The sequence below is a fragment of the Pisolithus orientalis genome (assembly GCF_024613125.1).
Source record: "Pisolithus orientalis strain OTSU chromosome Unknown F5J12scaffold_17, whole genome shotgun sequence".
Classification (NCBI taxonomy): Eukaryota; Fungi; Basidiomycota; class Agaricomycetes; order Boletales; family Pisolithaceae; genus Pisolithus; species Pisolithus orientalis.
In genome coordinates, this window is record NW_026260798.1 from 507,736 (window position 1) to 522,439 (window position 14,704).

Here is a 14,704-nt window from a genome sequence, read left to right on the forward strand (position 1 = left end):
AAGAAGTTCTACGAGTAGAAAGGATAGCCCAAAGTTCCGGATGATAGGTGACGGCCGTGTATACATCGATGAAGGACGTGCGAAAACATTTTATTCCCCGCTGTGCGGCATCGTGTTTGAAGTGTGCTGTCTGAAACTTGCAGTTGTTAACGCGATAATGACGTGACAGGCTGGGTTTTAGACAAGTAAGTTGGACGAGTGATGTACGGGCAATATGAGCTTACCATACCTTCGGATTAACTAGCCCAGAGCGATACAAAGGAGCCCCCCGCAGGGACCCTTATCCACATCCCAAATTTGACGAGGTCTCTGCACACGGCAACTTCCGCCTTTGGATAGCGGGACACTTCGAACGTGACTCAAACCGCATAGTCAAATACGCCACTCGGTAGGTAGCGACCGGTATTGACAATGGCATGGCATAACCGCGATGGAGACTACCTGTGCCCGTAGCACCCAACACTAACGTAGCAATTCAAGCGACGGATGGGTACGGACTGCGGAAGCAAAGAATTAGCTTGATCCTTGAATAACTCGTGGATTTAGTGCAAGCAGAGCTTCAGGAACTAAAAGTGGGTTGTAGTCATGCTGAGACCCTCTCCGCACTCCAGAAATGCAGAAGGTTTCAGAACGAAGGTGACGGTGACTGATGCAGGAGTCCTGTCTCTTATATCTGTCTGTCTGTCTCTTTGACTGTGAGGGTGGAATAACTGCGAGGGTAAGTCGCTCCAATGATGACTGTGAGGGTAGGGTTCGCTCGCTGATCGTCACAGTACAAATACAACGCTCCTAGCAGATTTCAGGTGATGGCGCTCGTCTGAGCTGCAGGAATACCAACCTCTTTCTACGACCTCGATCGCAAGCGAAAATCGTGCACCCCGTGCCTAGAGATTCGGAAGTTATCCCCGGAGTCGACGTCAGAGGAAGGCTCTGCGAAGGCGAATTTTAAAGCGGCCGGGTCCGGCCCGTCGAAAGGCATCGATGTGCTTTCGACCAGTACCAGACGGAGCCGCTGGAGCCTATCAAACAGGGTTTCCTTAAACTCTTAATGGAGGTTATAGCATCGTTCAGGATGCCCAGAAACAACGCAAACATGTTTATCGCAGGGCTGACCCAGACATCGGGGGCCCAGACTAATGTAATAGTGGGTTCGTGCCGCCAATTCCAAATTTCGCTAACTTAAAGATGTTGAAAGTGCGTGCGGGGCTCACTTAAAATATTGAAGGAATCGCTGAGCCGGTTTGATGAGATAGCGGGTGGCCCCGAACTTACTTCAAACTTGTCGAGGTGCTAGCACTAGATCAGTGGGGACACAATAATGCTGAATTCGCAGTAGGCTGTTAAAGGAACGCGCTTTCCTCCAACGAGAACTCTGTGGTATCGGGATACTTGATTCATCGATGAGGATCGGTGCTGCAGCGAGGCCGCGCTGATACATTGACTGCCCTCGTGAATAGGCTCGACGGTTTCAGCGATACAGCCGGTGAAGCCGATGTTCGAGTGACGAGTAAGGCGGAAGCGCAAGATCTCTGCCGGTGCCATCCAGTCCCCAGGGTTCGCTATGGTGACTGATTCCTTCCACTATTGGAGCCCTGGATCGTATTTCATTTCATAAGAGAGAACAGGATCCGGTGCTTCGACTAGCCACCCGCACAAAGTGCTCATGGCGAAGTCGTTTCTTATCAAGATCCGGGAGTTATTACTGTTATCACCGTGAAATCTCCCCTCGTTGTGTACTCCCCTTGTATGAGGTTCTATCGCGTCCAGGAGCAACAGTGGACATAAATCGCTATGTTGACGACTACGTACGATCCAGCCACCGTTTGGCTTTCACCAAGGGCCCAAAACTACCACCAGTGAGGTGACGATAGGTCGCGCTCTTATCCCCTCCGACTACCTTTATTTTCCCACCTTGCTGAACCCACCGCTACTCCCCTCCATACGCAATGGGCTTAGATGCGCCGGCATCGCGGAGTTTGGTCCATATACCACTCTTGACAAAGCCTGCTCGGTATAATACAATGACGTCCTCGCCAACTCTGCAACACCGGCCACAGCTTCCAGCCCCGTCGCAAGTGTTATGAGGTAAGACCTCAGTAGTACAGCAAAGTGGAGGTGGTGCAATCACAACCTCCAACACGACAAACGCAGCTGGGGGGCATCAGCTCGGGGACGACGACACGAAGAACGGTGGTTGCCTTACGTAGCAGTGCATGTGCATTGATCGCCAATGTTCGACGAGGCGATAGGAATTTGACCGCATGCGATGTGCGGCGACTTCAAGAGGTTCCTGATGATGGAGAACATTGCAAATCCTGGGAGAGTTCCTCGCCTTTGTAGGTTTGGTGTTTGGAGACCTCCAGCGCCAAACTAGAGCAAGCAGTCCGAGTGCCACTTAACCAGGGAAGTAAGTAGTTCCGCAAAGTATCGGACATTACTTACCAGCTGTGGGGGAGTTGACAACCGTGTAAGCTTAAGTACCGTTCAAGTAATCATTATCCAAGTGATGAGTTTCCAAGTTTGTGGGCTACACATGTAACCCTTTTCCGTGTTCACTGGGTCCTCCCCTGCCAGGGAGGCAGAACTAACGGTTTATGGTTAAATGAAGCACTTCCCTTGTCACTTCATTTTGGCTGCTCCAACACTAGGTGCCTCAGACTGTTTTCCCAGGTTTTCCCCTGGACACAAAAACAGCTGCCGTCGCCACTAGGGTTGAATTATGATGCGCATCGCTGCGGAGAATTCAGAAGGCACTCAGTGGCCCCGTGAACAACGTTCCAAGCGCTGACGCGTATCTAGTCTTTCTACCTATACATAGCGCATTGAGTACTCACGTGACTAAACTTAAGTGAGGGGTAATCTCCATCGTTGACGTTGCTATTTAGTAGCGAAGAGAACGCTCAGAGACATTGTAGGACCTGCTGCAGGGAAATCTAAAGATGAGGGATATCAGATGCGAGGTCCGCCGAATACCCAAATACTGAAGGATTTTGTGAGACCTGCCTTGTGTACAGACGCGTCCCACCGCTAGCCTGTTTGGCCTTCAGCTGGCATCGTATCCTCGCATACTACATAGTAAGCAACCACAGTCAGAAACACGTCAGAACGTGGAACTCACCAGCACCGACGAACATCGCAAGTCACTTAGCACCGACCGAGTTGATTCACGTTTGCAGAATCCTTCACCGTGAGACCGAAGGATATTTTTCCTGCTGGTAAATGTCACCACTAAGGAACCCTGAAGGAAATGTATATGTGGAGTTCTTGCTCATCTCCGTCACCATATGATTCTTTTAGTCAGGTCACGAACACTGTTGTGCCGCCCCTACGTCAAAGTTATTCCGCACCAAAACGAATGCTCCTCGATGAATGCACCTCATAAGATTAGGCATTCAGTCAGCGGCTTGCTATGGAAAGCCAGACAGCCCAGCGCTGAATGGCCAACTCAAAATGGAAATGGCCGACGGCGGACCTCGATCGCCACTAGTCCTTCTTTGGGGGGCCGTCGTCGATTCATCGTATTGAAAAAAGAAACATGTTTGTCGAAGTCGAGAGGGCACATGTATTTCAGCCATTGTCGAATTTAAAAAAAAACATGTTCATCAAACTAGTGACCGCATTACAATGTCAACGCTGCCTCCTTATCATAGCCAACAAGAAATTCCCCTCGGCCACAGGCAAGCCCTCCCGTGCAAGATGCATCACAAACTGCTCCCCTGCAAATGGTTCCACGGAGGACGATTTTCTGTAACAGTTGAGGATAATGTCGACGTCAGATAAGCCATAGCCATGGGCAGCAAGATATTGGGCTACTATTCCGCCCAATGGTTGAGCTCGACTTCTCGACCTGAGAGCTTAGATCCGAGTTCGCATGAGGAATATATTGGCTGGAAATAAGACCGCGCAGGCTGCGGATGTGTGTGTAGATGATCGGGCCAGCAGGGAATCTTAGGGTCTGCATCAACTTGGAGAGTGCGGACACCGTCAGCAATTGCTGCTACTGTACCACAATTAGACCCATCAATTTGCAAAATACAAAGTCAAAAATCACCACCACCACCAACACCATTATGCGTTTCAGTAGGCTCTGACAAGGGAGGCATGTCCATTTCAATGCCTTTCACCACGATGAATGCTAGAGCCTCCCAGAATGAGGCAGTGTAACGTGTTTTGGGACACCTGAATGTACCCTCAGCGCGAATTACACTTTTCCTATTTTTTTTTTTTCAGTAGATTAGGTGTTGCAAGTTAGGGAAATGAGTGAAAGTGCTTCACTTAGTGCGGTGAACTCCAGGTGGTGCACCTACTACCACAGCATGAAAGCCTTCATTGTCATGGAGCAGGCTTCGCACATCCGGAGAGCCCCTCAATGCGGTAAGTAGTTCACGGGAGGTCAGGTCGGCTGGCAGTGCGTTCATGATGGGCTGCAGTGTTCTGCATACGAGTTGGGCCTCCTGTTGAGAAATACATTGGATGGCGATTGGTAATGGCGGCGACGATTTCCCGCACTTCATGCGAGGACTATGTCACTTCATGTCAGTAGCACACGCAATAATTAGCAAGTGACATGTAAAGTACCAGTCCGGGTCTCGATAGATGCCTGCCTTCGGGCCACCAACAACTGCCCACATGTACTCTATGTTGGTTGAGGGGACAGTCATGTTGAACTTGGGGCAATGGCAGCTTCAGTGAGAGCATTTAACAATTTATAGCAAGCGTTGAGATAGTACTACAAGATTCACCGAGGCCATACTACCAAGACTACGGCACAATACATTTCAAGGTACATGATGCTTGTCTATTCAACACCATATGGTTTTCTGACGGGTGATGGTCACTTAGGAAACAATCAAGGACATCCAATAACTCTACATTAAGGCTGTCCACCCAGTACTCGACCTTGTGCCACAGGCACTTAATATGCGATGCTGTCACTAGTTTGACCAACTTGTGTTGTTGTTTTTTTCGGTTCGACAATGGCTGAAATGAAAATGCCCTCTCGACTTCAACGGACATATTTGTTCATTTTTCGGCATGACGATGGTCCATTTTGAGTTGGCTATTTGGGGTTGGACGTTCTTCTTTCGAGCATCGAGCATGACTGCCCGGTTTTCCATACCTTGCTAGCACAGAGATGTCGAGTAATGGCTTATGCAGCATGTAACGAAATTGACGGCAAAGGTACTAGTTTCTGAAAAGAGCAGGAAATTTAAATGCATGTAGGAAATTCTGCTTATCCTTCATACCGTCTCACGCGGAGTGGTACCTTTGTTCCCACTTCCCCCGCAAGCTTAGGCCTTTGTAATATCCCTCGCGTCACTTCCACCTTCGTATCTGGACCATCCCTCATCTCGAACGCAAAGCTCTTCACAAGAACGGACAGGACCGCCTGCAACTCAAGTGAGAACCGCCTCCGCTGCGTTCGAATCAATGAGAGTTACCTTAAGCTCGGTGATGGCGAACGCCTTTCCTAAACAAGTCCTCGGTCCGTCTGAAAATGTCAGCAAATTACGATATCCTTGTATTTCTTGTGCCTTCTTCGGGATATCTGCTCCTTCTATCCACCGTTCGGGTCCTGAACTTCTTCGCGTCTAGACCCCAAAATGCGCTAGAACGATTCATGCAAGCAACGGATATCCCAATCCGCGTTCCCTTCGCGACGGAAATACTGTCTACCAGTTCGCCGGATCTCGTAAGCACTGGTTCTGAAAGTGGAATGATGTCGTCTTCCGTTGCCTTGAAGGGAACTAGGTTAGGAAAACATAGGTAGGGTCATCGAGTAGCAGTACGCACGACGCGATTGAGCTCAATCACCGGCGAATGCACCCGAAGGATCTCATGTACTACAGCATCGAGGTAAGGTAGTTTATTGGCGAACTGGTCGTAACTGGCCTCTCCAGGGAATGCCAGCAATTCTTCTCGCAATTTCGTCTGTATGTCGGGGTTTCGTGCAAGTTCCAATAATGCCCAGGTCAAGCTGACTACAGACAAGCGCAACGTCAAAAAAATAGGGGGGTCTCAGTGTTTAGAAACGTACTGGATGTAGTTTCATACCCAGCAAGGAGCAAAACTTTCATCTTCGACAATGGTTGAGTGAAATGCCAAGAAATTGTGGCCCTCGCTTGCTCACCTGCGCCACGACCTCTTCGTGAGACATGCGGAGACCAATCTCTGCGTCCTCAGCTTTAACTGGGCAATGGTAGAACAGTCAAACGCAAATCAAACTCGGCACGAGAAAGAGAACTCGTACTCAACAACTCGATAATAGATTTGTCTCTTCCATCCGCCATACCCACTTCTTTTTCTTTCCTTGTCTTCTCGAGCAGCTCCTGAGATATCTCTGACAATGTTTTTTCTATCTCCCCGAACAATAACATTCTTCCCGTTGGCAGATATACAAGTGCAGGTATGACTTGCGACATTGCGAACCAGCCAGCATTGAGCACACTACGGTTAGGAGCCGAGCCTAAAGTATCCAGAATAGTAGTCACTGAAGCCAATTGACCGTCAAGGGAGCCAAAATTATGGGAGAAGCCAGCGAGACCAATCGTGTCAAGACTAGGATTTATACCCCACAAATTGAGATAGCATCATAAGCATTTAATATATCCTACTCACGAGATATGGTTCATCCTAAACCCGAATTGTTAGAGAGGGGACTGTATCAAATGATTCGTCGTACCAGTTTTGGACTTCGATGATGGCACTACCGTCATGTGCGGAATCGAGTATGCGTTCCCAAGCCGCCTTTGCCTGGATTAAGTGAATTCAGCGTCTGCACATAATGGCTTCGTAACTCAAATACCTTATACGCGGAATTATAGTAAATAGGGGTAAGATTGCGAATAGCAGTATGACTGAAGGCGGGGGCTAGGGACTTGCGCTGCCTGGTTATTGCATAAATTACCGTTAACCTCTGGTAGGAAAGATGAAGGAAATAAACCGTGCCTTTGGTGGTCTTTGCCGATTGCCCAGAGTATTCCTTTCCCAGTCTGTGTATCATATAGCTTAACCGTTCTATAAGATGCGTGTGAAAGATGCTTACAACTCGCTTAAGGGACGCCCTTACCGACGGGAGTGCGATGTATGTCCACGTTTCTCTCGCATAGCAATGTTGAAGGGCCTTGGGATCGAACAGCATAATGGTCCTCTGGCCCAGAGCAACAGGGACCTCATAAGCGATACCGTATTCCTTGACCCATGCTTCGTAGATTGTCCCAGGGTCGGGGGCCTCTATTATTTCTTTGGCTATGCCATAGAGGAGGCTTGGACTGGATGGACCTCTGAGGCGTGTTCCTTTGGAAGGATGATAAGCAACCCGGACGGCGATGAGTGCTACCAAGATGACGGCAACGACAACAAAAATGTCGAGGGGATCCACAGAGGGGAAAACGATCACAATTTTCTGTAAGACGTGAGTTGCTACGGTGGGCAGAACGGCCATTGTGTGCGATGGGTAGATGGCTGGATTTGTGGCGAATGGAACGGTTTTATGTCAGTCACGAATTTCATCGTGGACTGCATTACCGGAATGTATTTGACACCACTGGAGTTAAACACTGCATCCGACTACATACGAGTTCGCCGGTAAGTAAGCTGACGAATTACGGTTGCAGATCCAATGAACACGGAACCTATCTGTCCCTCTCGGGCCAACTCGTGCCAATCGTCACTAGGGCGTCAGTTACATATATAGCAGTGCGCCGGATGCAGTTTTCACTGGACAACGTTGGGTTCATGCAGTTGATTTATGGAAGTACCGGCTGCAGTTATGTAGTGCATCCTCCGCAGATAGCTTTAGTCATTCCCTTCCCGTTCACAGCCGCTGAGCCATAACCCGGGGTGTTCGTCATGTAACGCAAGACAACATTATCGAAATTCAACTCCCGGACCAGGCAACAACCTGTCCATGCTGACAATGGAATGAATTAGCCTGGCCAAACGACGGCAAACATTGTACTCACTAGCCACCAACGTCCTCACCCGTTGGAGTAGTCTTTGGTGGCTGGTAACGATGGTCCCTCGGTCAGCTTCGGAATCTCCCGAGGACCGAATAATGGTTGACCGTGGCCGTAGCACTGCCACTTCTGGCTTATGTCATCGCTGCACCCTGTGGGTTTCACTTCAGGAGTTGGGTGCGGTGGCTGGCTTATCTTAGTAAAATGACGGAAATTGTTCAGGGCCTGACCGGTTCCCGCCATCTCACTAGGTGAGCTCTCTTAATTTCCCTTCGTCCTCGTCCTCCTCGCCGACCGGTTCTCCCCGTCTTGCTAGCGTAGCATTTTTGATGCGCCCGACCTTCCCTCCCGCTTTTTACGCACAGAACGTCCATCTCTCATGCGGTTTTGCGTTGTTTACTGATGTATTTTCATGGCCGTCCGCCCTACCCTTGGTACTTGCTCACATTTTCGAATGCGATGTCATGTAGGGCTGTGCCCATCCCCGATTTTCGCTATTCTAGTCCGACTCCTGAAGCCGATTAGGCGTCCCAAAACGGCCGAACATTACGAGACCAGGTCTCTAGTAGGCAGACTTTGGTGGTTTGGCGGTTTGCCCTTGAGACCCATACCAAATCGTGCGATCGCTTAAGTTTGCGCAAGCAGGAAAGCTCAATGTTCAACGTAAGCTTGGACGTCCCACATCCATGGCTTAGGTGGCCCGGTACTGCAATGCTTGATCAAACTGACCTCGTCTGGGTGACGTGCCCGCTCTCTCCAATTACTAACTTAAACCAGCCAAATCTATCCCTGTATCGTCGTCGCCGCCGGCGTTGTTACACCCCAATACCTTCCCAACATGTATCAGGCAAGGCTTGGACAGTATCTTTACCAGTAGTGAAGCAAAGATCACTTTGGTGGTCAGTCCCGTGTAGGCAGCGCCAAGGACCGAGAGTTCAAATTTCGTTCAAAAGGAGGGTTCTAGTCACGGGATTGGTTTTGTGAGGCATCTCCACATCATAACCGTCCAATTTACGATGCGTGGCCCAACCATCCTGGGGGAGTCTCGATGCAACATAAGAAAAGGCTGCGCATAATCAGTATTGAGGAAGTCTTACCTGTGGAATGGGTTAAGGCGGCGTGGCGAAAAATCCCTCAGCTGCGGCCGGGTGGAACTCACAGCATCTGGTGTGAAAAGCAAACGGCGTTGTCTGAAGAGGCCGAGAGCTGTGCCAGTGGTACACGGCAACCTGGCAGGTGCCGTTGACATCCATAAATGCCTTACGCGGCTCACAAGTCACCACAAGGAACGAGGTCAGAGTGGTGATGTCATGAGATTTAGCTAGAGCGCGGCCGTGGCTTAGACAGGATCGACAATAAGCAGTGAGAGGTTGATGGCCGATGCAATTGTACACAGACGTACTCGGGTTACGTGCTTACAGACTAATGTAGAAAACTTACATATGACTTCATGGAGCACTTGCCTGGGACACGGCAATCCAAAAACATATCGTCTGCCAGTGAGACCAAAGGTTCCACTCCGAATAAGTCCTGGCGGACGTCAATCTAATGCCTCGGGTCTTAACATAGCCGAACACTCACCAATCGAAGCAGCCCGTCGGATGTAGAGCAATGTGCCCACGACCTCATCAGTACATCGACCACTCGTAGGTTGCTGCAAGTTCGCAATCTGTTGTATATGTCGTGAAAAACCATTCCAGCCCCTAAGTCACTGGAGAGATTTGAGAGCTCCACGGATAACCTTGGCAAGCCCGACTCCAAGCGCTTGGTAAGCCACCGCACTAGAAAATCGACGCCGTGGTGATAACTGCAAACTTGGCCATGTATAGTTAAGCTTTCGAGGTTCGTCCAATGATCTGCCGGGACCCATTCCGAGTCACCGAGTCCAGCCCTGGATGCGAAAAGTGCGCGGATGGTATCTACATGTAGATTGACATGCTGCACCCCATGAAATTCTTGGCAGAGTGCATCGCTACCTAGCGAGGCGTCCCCGAGGCGGAGTGTAACCCTTTGGACATGGCTGAACTTCGACCCAGTGCCGAAGTCGACATGTCCGAAGCCCAAAATTTGATGATAGTCGAAGCACATAAGCTTTGGTGTCACGATAGCTCTCATGACTGGCTTGGGATTGTTGACTGCAAGTTTGAATTCTTCAAGGTGCGGAAGGTGAATGCTGTCTGGCGAAAGCGCCCAACCGTCGGTGTAACCAGTGAGCCAGAGCATCGTTATGGAATGGGTAGGGATAAATGTAAAATTCACGATATGGTGTTGGTCGTTTCTGTCTCTGAACTTCAGCTCGAGAGTTGTGAGGCTCGTGGCAGCTGTAAATATAGGGGTAGGAAGAAAGTCATCCAGTCGTAGACTCCTAAGGGCAGGGGCGTTGTCGGCAAAGAGAAATTGCGGATATGTGAACACCTCATCCATGGAAGCAATGAGAACGTCTTCGAGAGAAGGAAATTTCAAATCCTCAAATGCATGAAGGATTTCAGGCGTCATTTGCCGCATGTGAAGGCGCCGCCAGCGATTGGTGCTGGAGACGAGGACGTCCAGCCATTGTGGATCAAGCTGACAACTGTAGAGGCGTGGAAAATTTAGAATAAAGACGCTAAGAGGAATATTCCCACTCCTGATCAGTTGCGTCTTTAAGGATGCAACGGGGAGAGGATGGCAGCACACGATATCACCCCAGATTTCTGGAGTGGTTAAGATCACGTTCCTCCAGAGTCGTGACACCGTTGACAAATTTGTCCTGCGGTTCGCTAGCTCTGGGAATTCTAGACAGTCATCGAGATCGTGATCGAAAGTCGGCAAGGATTGGAATATTATCTTTGAAAGGAGTTCGACGGGGAGTCGATTGATTGCAGGTGGTTGCTTCTTGATGAGCTCCTCGATCTTGTCTTTCTGTGCCTTTATGGCTGCACGGATATCTACGAGCTGCTTTAAGAGCCTTCTTTCAGTTTCTTCCAGCTGGCACAAGTCAGTGCGCGCTTCATCCAGTTCACCCATGATGGGTGGATAGCAGTACTACAGACCGGTGTCAGTACAATAGGATGCCATGCACTCTGAACTCTACCTGGGTTGGTGGGCAACAGTTACGGTAACTGTGGTTATCGACCTCGCCAGTGTGTGGTGTTGTGCCTTTTTTTTTTTTTTTTTAATTCGAATTTTAAGTGCTTGAGGGTAGATGCAACCCTATGTCGCACTATACGGACGTAGTTTGTCTATCTAGCCAGAGGCCCCCTGTGGCCTGCCTTCCCTTACAAGCGAGTGAATGCCCTGGTGGCAGGGCCTTTGGCCCTCCACCAGTCCGCCGTTCCCGCCGGCCGTTTTAGACACTCCGCCTTGGAGTAAGGGTGGCTTAATACTTCTGTCAGGCGATAATAATTCTATCTACACATAACCGGCTGCTTTTTAAGGCTAGCTGGAGCATGGGCGTCGTGCTCTTCTGCCTCCTTTTGGTGACTCTGCTGTGACGTGCTGAGATTGTGTCTGCAATGGTAGGGTGGGTTTTTTTTTTTTTTTTTTGGTCTTCGAGGCACTTTTAGGAGGTTATAGCTTATAGCCGGGGTGATTGGTTTATGGGATGCATCTAATCTCATGTGGGTCAGTCAGGTGGGGGGAGGGGGGACGTGAGTGTCGATGCAGGTGGTGTTTACGCTGAGTACATGTTTGGTCTGCTGACAAGCGTCCTGGTCCTGTGCTGGGCTTTATCATTTACCGTGGTGTTATTCGAATACCTCACCTGGTGTTTGTTATGGTAGTCTTTTCGTAGCTGAAATGTACTTGAACAGGTGTGACTGTGCTGCCACATCTCTTCCCAGTGCATTGCAGAGTACATGCCACTCTCTGTCGTATCTAGGGCATTGGAAAAGGAAGTGATGTTTGTCCTTGGGAGTGGTCTCCCTGCACTGCAGGCACATGGGAGTGTCGCTTCGTTTAAAACGGTGCAGATGTTTGTTAAGTGGTATGTGTCCTGTTCGTAGTTGTATGTATAGTCTGGCCTGTCTTTTGGGTAACGAGGCGACTAGTTTTGTGTACAAAGCTCCCGGGAGTAGGGGGTCTATTGTGGATGTGCAGTCATGGCGAGGGGATTTTTGCCAATCTTTCTTCCATAGCGCTTTTAGTCTCGTGGCATGGTATTGTTTAAGGGTGGAGGCGCTGACAGGGAGTTGCTTGTTTAGGAACGGTGGTAGGTCTCCTGGTGGGCTTGTGGTTTCTGCTCTTTTTGCTGTGAGTTTCGCTTCTCTATCCGCTAGTTCATTTCCCTCCACTTCCATGTGTCCAGCTATCCATCGGAGCGTGATGCTCTCTTTTGGTAGATGTTCTTTGTTGCAGGTTTTGTGGATCATCGATCTGAACTGTAACAGTAGGTGATGTCCTGGTTTAGCTGAGGGGCGCTCACTGGATCTGATGACTGCCTGGTTGTCTACGAGCACTGAGGCCAGGTATGTGACCTCGTCTCTGGTGGCTAGTATGTGTGCCACTAGAAGGAGTGCTACTGCTTCTGCCTTGAACACTGTGTGTTCCAATGCCTTGCCTAAGTGGTGACGCAGTGTGATGACGTGCTTGAAGTTGACATATAGGATGGCTGCTGCTCCCATTCCTCCTTCCATGCTTGATCCATCTGTGAATATCAGTGTTTGGTCATTTGTCTGTGCAAAGTCTCTTATTGTGTCTTTTTTGCTGGGAGCGATGACAGTTGAGTGTGATGGGTGTGTGCTTGGTGGTATTGGGCATGGGTGGATCATCTCGATTGAGCCTGGAGAGATTTCTAGATCGTGGATTAGTCAGTGGAGCGCAGTTCTGTGACGTTTGACGTTTCTTTTTGCCATTCTTTTGATGTGCAGGTGTAGAGGGTGCGTGTCTGGTAATGTTGATATGTGGAGGGCAGCTTTATACAGTGTGTGTTGAATGAGTAGGGTCGCCAGCAGTATGTTGGTGTGTGCTAGTAGGGCGTCAGTAGGCATAGTTCTTATGGCTCCCATTATCACCAGTGCTGCTGTTCTTTGGATCGTTGTGATATGTTTCGCTATGCCTTTCGATCCTCTCAAACAGGAGGAGTGGTCTCCAGAGTAGGCTGGATGGAGCCATACTGGAGTGGCATACATTACTTTTGGGACTACTACTGCTTGGTAGAGTTGGCGCATGAGTTTTGTGGGGATTCCCCAGGAGGTTGACGACAGTCTTCTCAGGAGCAGGGCTTGTTTCGTTCCCTTGGCTATTGCTTGGGCTGCCTGTGCCTTCCACCTTAGTTCCTGGTCCAGTATTACACCTAAGAACTTGTGAGTACACGTCAGAATTATCACATGATTCAGTCACTTGTAGTCCTAAAAGTGGGTCATCCAACATGTACATTTTGTCCTGAAACTGGGACTAACCGACATTGGCCGGTGGTCCCTAGGGTTGGGTAGGCCGGACTGTGAAGGTGGGGTCAGCCTATGTCACAGGATGATGGATCAACTTCCCTGGAAGTGGGGTTGGCTGACATGACTATAGGATGGATTGATGACCTGGAAGTGAGGTCGACTGATGCAGCTATGGGATGAATTAGTGTCCTGGAAGTGGGGTCGGCCAACACAGCTATGGGATGAATTAGTGTCCTAGAAGTGGGGTCGGCCAACACAGCTATGAGATAGATTAGTGTCCTAGAAGTGGGGTCAGCCAATGCAGCTATGGGATAGGTTAGTGTCCTGGAAGTGGGGTTGGCCGACACAGCTATGGGATGAATTAGTGCCCTAGAAGTGGGGTCAGCCGATGCAGCTATGGGATAGGTTAGTGTCCTGGAAGTGGGGTTGGCTGACACAGCTATGGGATGAATTAGTGCCCTAGAAGTGGGGTCAGCCGACACAGCTATGAGATAGATTAGTGTCCTAGAAGTGGGGTCAGCCGATGCAGCTATGGGATAGGTTAGTGTCCTGGAAGTGGGGTCAGCTGACACAGCTATGGGATGAATTAGTGCCCTAGAAGTGGGGTTGGCTGACACAGCTATGAGATAGATTAGTGTCCTAGAAGTGAGGCCAGCCAACACAGCTATGAGATGGATTAGTGTCCTAGAAGTGGGGTTGGCTGATGCAGCTATGGGATAGGTTAGTGTCCTGGAAGTGGGGTCAGCTGACACAGCTATGGGATGAATTAGTGCCCTAGAAGTGGGGTTGGCCAACACAGCTATGAGATAGATTAGTGTCCTAGAAGTGGGGTTGGCTGACACAGCTATGAGATAGATTAGTGTCCTAGAAGTGGGGTCAACCAACACAGCTATGAGATAGATTAGTGTCCTAGAAGTGGGGTCAGCTGACACAGCTATGGGATGAATTAGTGCCCTAGAAGTGGGGTCAGCCAACACAGCTATGAGATAGATTAGTGTCCTAGAAGTGGGGTTGGCTGATGCAGCTATGGGATAGGTTAGTGTCCTGGAAGTGGGGTCGGCCAACACAGCTATGAGATAGATTAGTGTCCTAGAAGTGGGGTCAGCCAATGCAGCTATGGGATAGGTTAGTGTCCTGGAAGTGGGGTCAGCTGACACAGCTATGGGATAGATTAGTGTCCTAGAAGTGGGGTCGGCCAACCCAGCTATGTGATGAATTAGTGACCTAGAAGTGGGGTCAGCCAACACAGCTATGGGATAGATTAGTGACCTGGAAGTGGGGTTGGCCAACACAGCTATGGGATGAATTAGTGACCTGGAAGTGGTGTCAGCTGACACAGCTATGGGATAGGTTAGTGACCTGGAAGTGGGGTTGGCCAAA

The 14,704-nt window shown here is 49.6% G+C and overlaps 3 protein-coding genes across 3 annotated transcripts; all 3 read right to left on the bottom strand.

Annotated features, from left to right (window-relative positions):
• Positions 1-3,597: 3,597 nt before the first annotated feature.
• Positions 3,598-4,716, bottom strand: F5J12DRAFT_837097 (uncharacterized protein). The gene is made up of 6 exons (XM_051745995.1): positions 4,579-4,716; positions 4,276-4,521; positions 4,052-4,212; positions 3,981-4,000; positions 3,901-3,955; positions 3,598-3,854 (listed from the first exon to the last, which is right to left on the bottom strand). Exons 1-6 carry the CDS (start codon positions 4,659-4,661, stop codon positions 3,628-3,630), a joined length of 792 nt encoding a protein of 263 aa, XP_051599204.1. The 5' UTR covers positions 4,662-4,716; the 3' UTR covers positions 3,598-3,627.
• Positions 4,717-5,202: 486 nt separating this feature from the next.
• On the bottom strand, positions 5,203-7,444 carry F5J12DRAFT_921554 (cytochrome P450; the record flags this gene model as incomplete). The annotated part of the gene is made up of 11 exons (XM_051749291.1): positions 5,203-5,389; positions 5,442-5,575; positions 5,598-5,736; positions 5,794-5,981; positions 6,038-6,077; positions 6,131-6,189; positions 6,251-6,558; positions 6,683-6,753; positions 6,806-6,887; positions 6,949-6,992; positions 7,046-7,444. The coding sequence occupies 11 exons, from the start codon at positions 7,442-7,444 to the stop codon at positions 5,234-5,236; spliced, it is 1,620 nt and encodes a 539-aa protein (XP_051599205.1). The 3' UTR covers positions 5,203-5,233.
• A 982-nt stretch (positions 7,445-8,426) lies between these two features.
• Positions 8,427-10,964, bottom strand: F5J12DRAFT_942634 (uncharacterized protein; the record flags this gene model as incomplete). Its single annotated transcript, XM_051749704.1, has 5 exons — positions 8,427-9,024; positions 9,118-9,279; positions 9,399-9,488; positions 9,540-9,627; positions 9,651-10,964. 5 exons carry the CDS (start codon positions 10,962-10,964, stop codon positions 8,894-8,896), a joined length of 1,785 nt encoding a protein of 594 aa, XP_051599206.1. The 3' UTR covers positions 8,427-8,893.
• Between the last annotated feature and the right edge of the window lie 3,740 nt (positions 10,965-14,704).

Bases quoted from the DNA above. Each gene is read 5' to 3' on its own strand.
- F5J12DRAFT_837097 (XM_051745995.1), bottom strand. From the start codon at position 4,661: ATGACTGTCCCCTCAACCAACATAGAGTACATGTGGGCAGTTGTTGGT. The intron at 4,213-4,275 runs GTGAAGCACTTT...AAAAAAAAATAG, and splicing joins CCTGGAGTTCACCGCACTAA to GAAAAGTGTAATTCGCGCTG. The intron at 4,001-4,051 runs GTGATTTTTGAC...ATTGTGGTACAG, and splicing joins TAATGGTGTTGGTGGTGGTG to TAGCAGCAATTGCTGACGGT.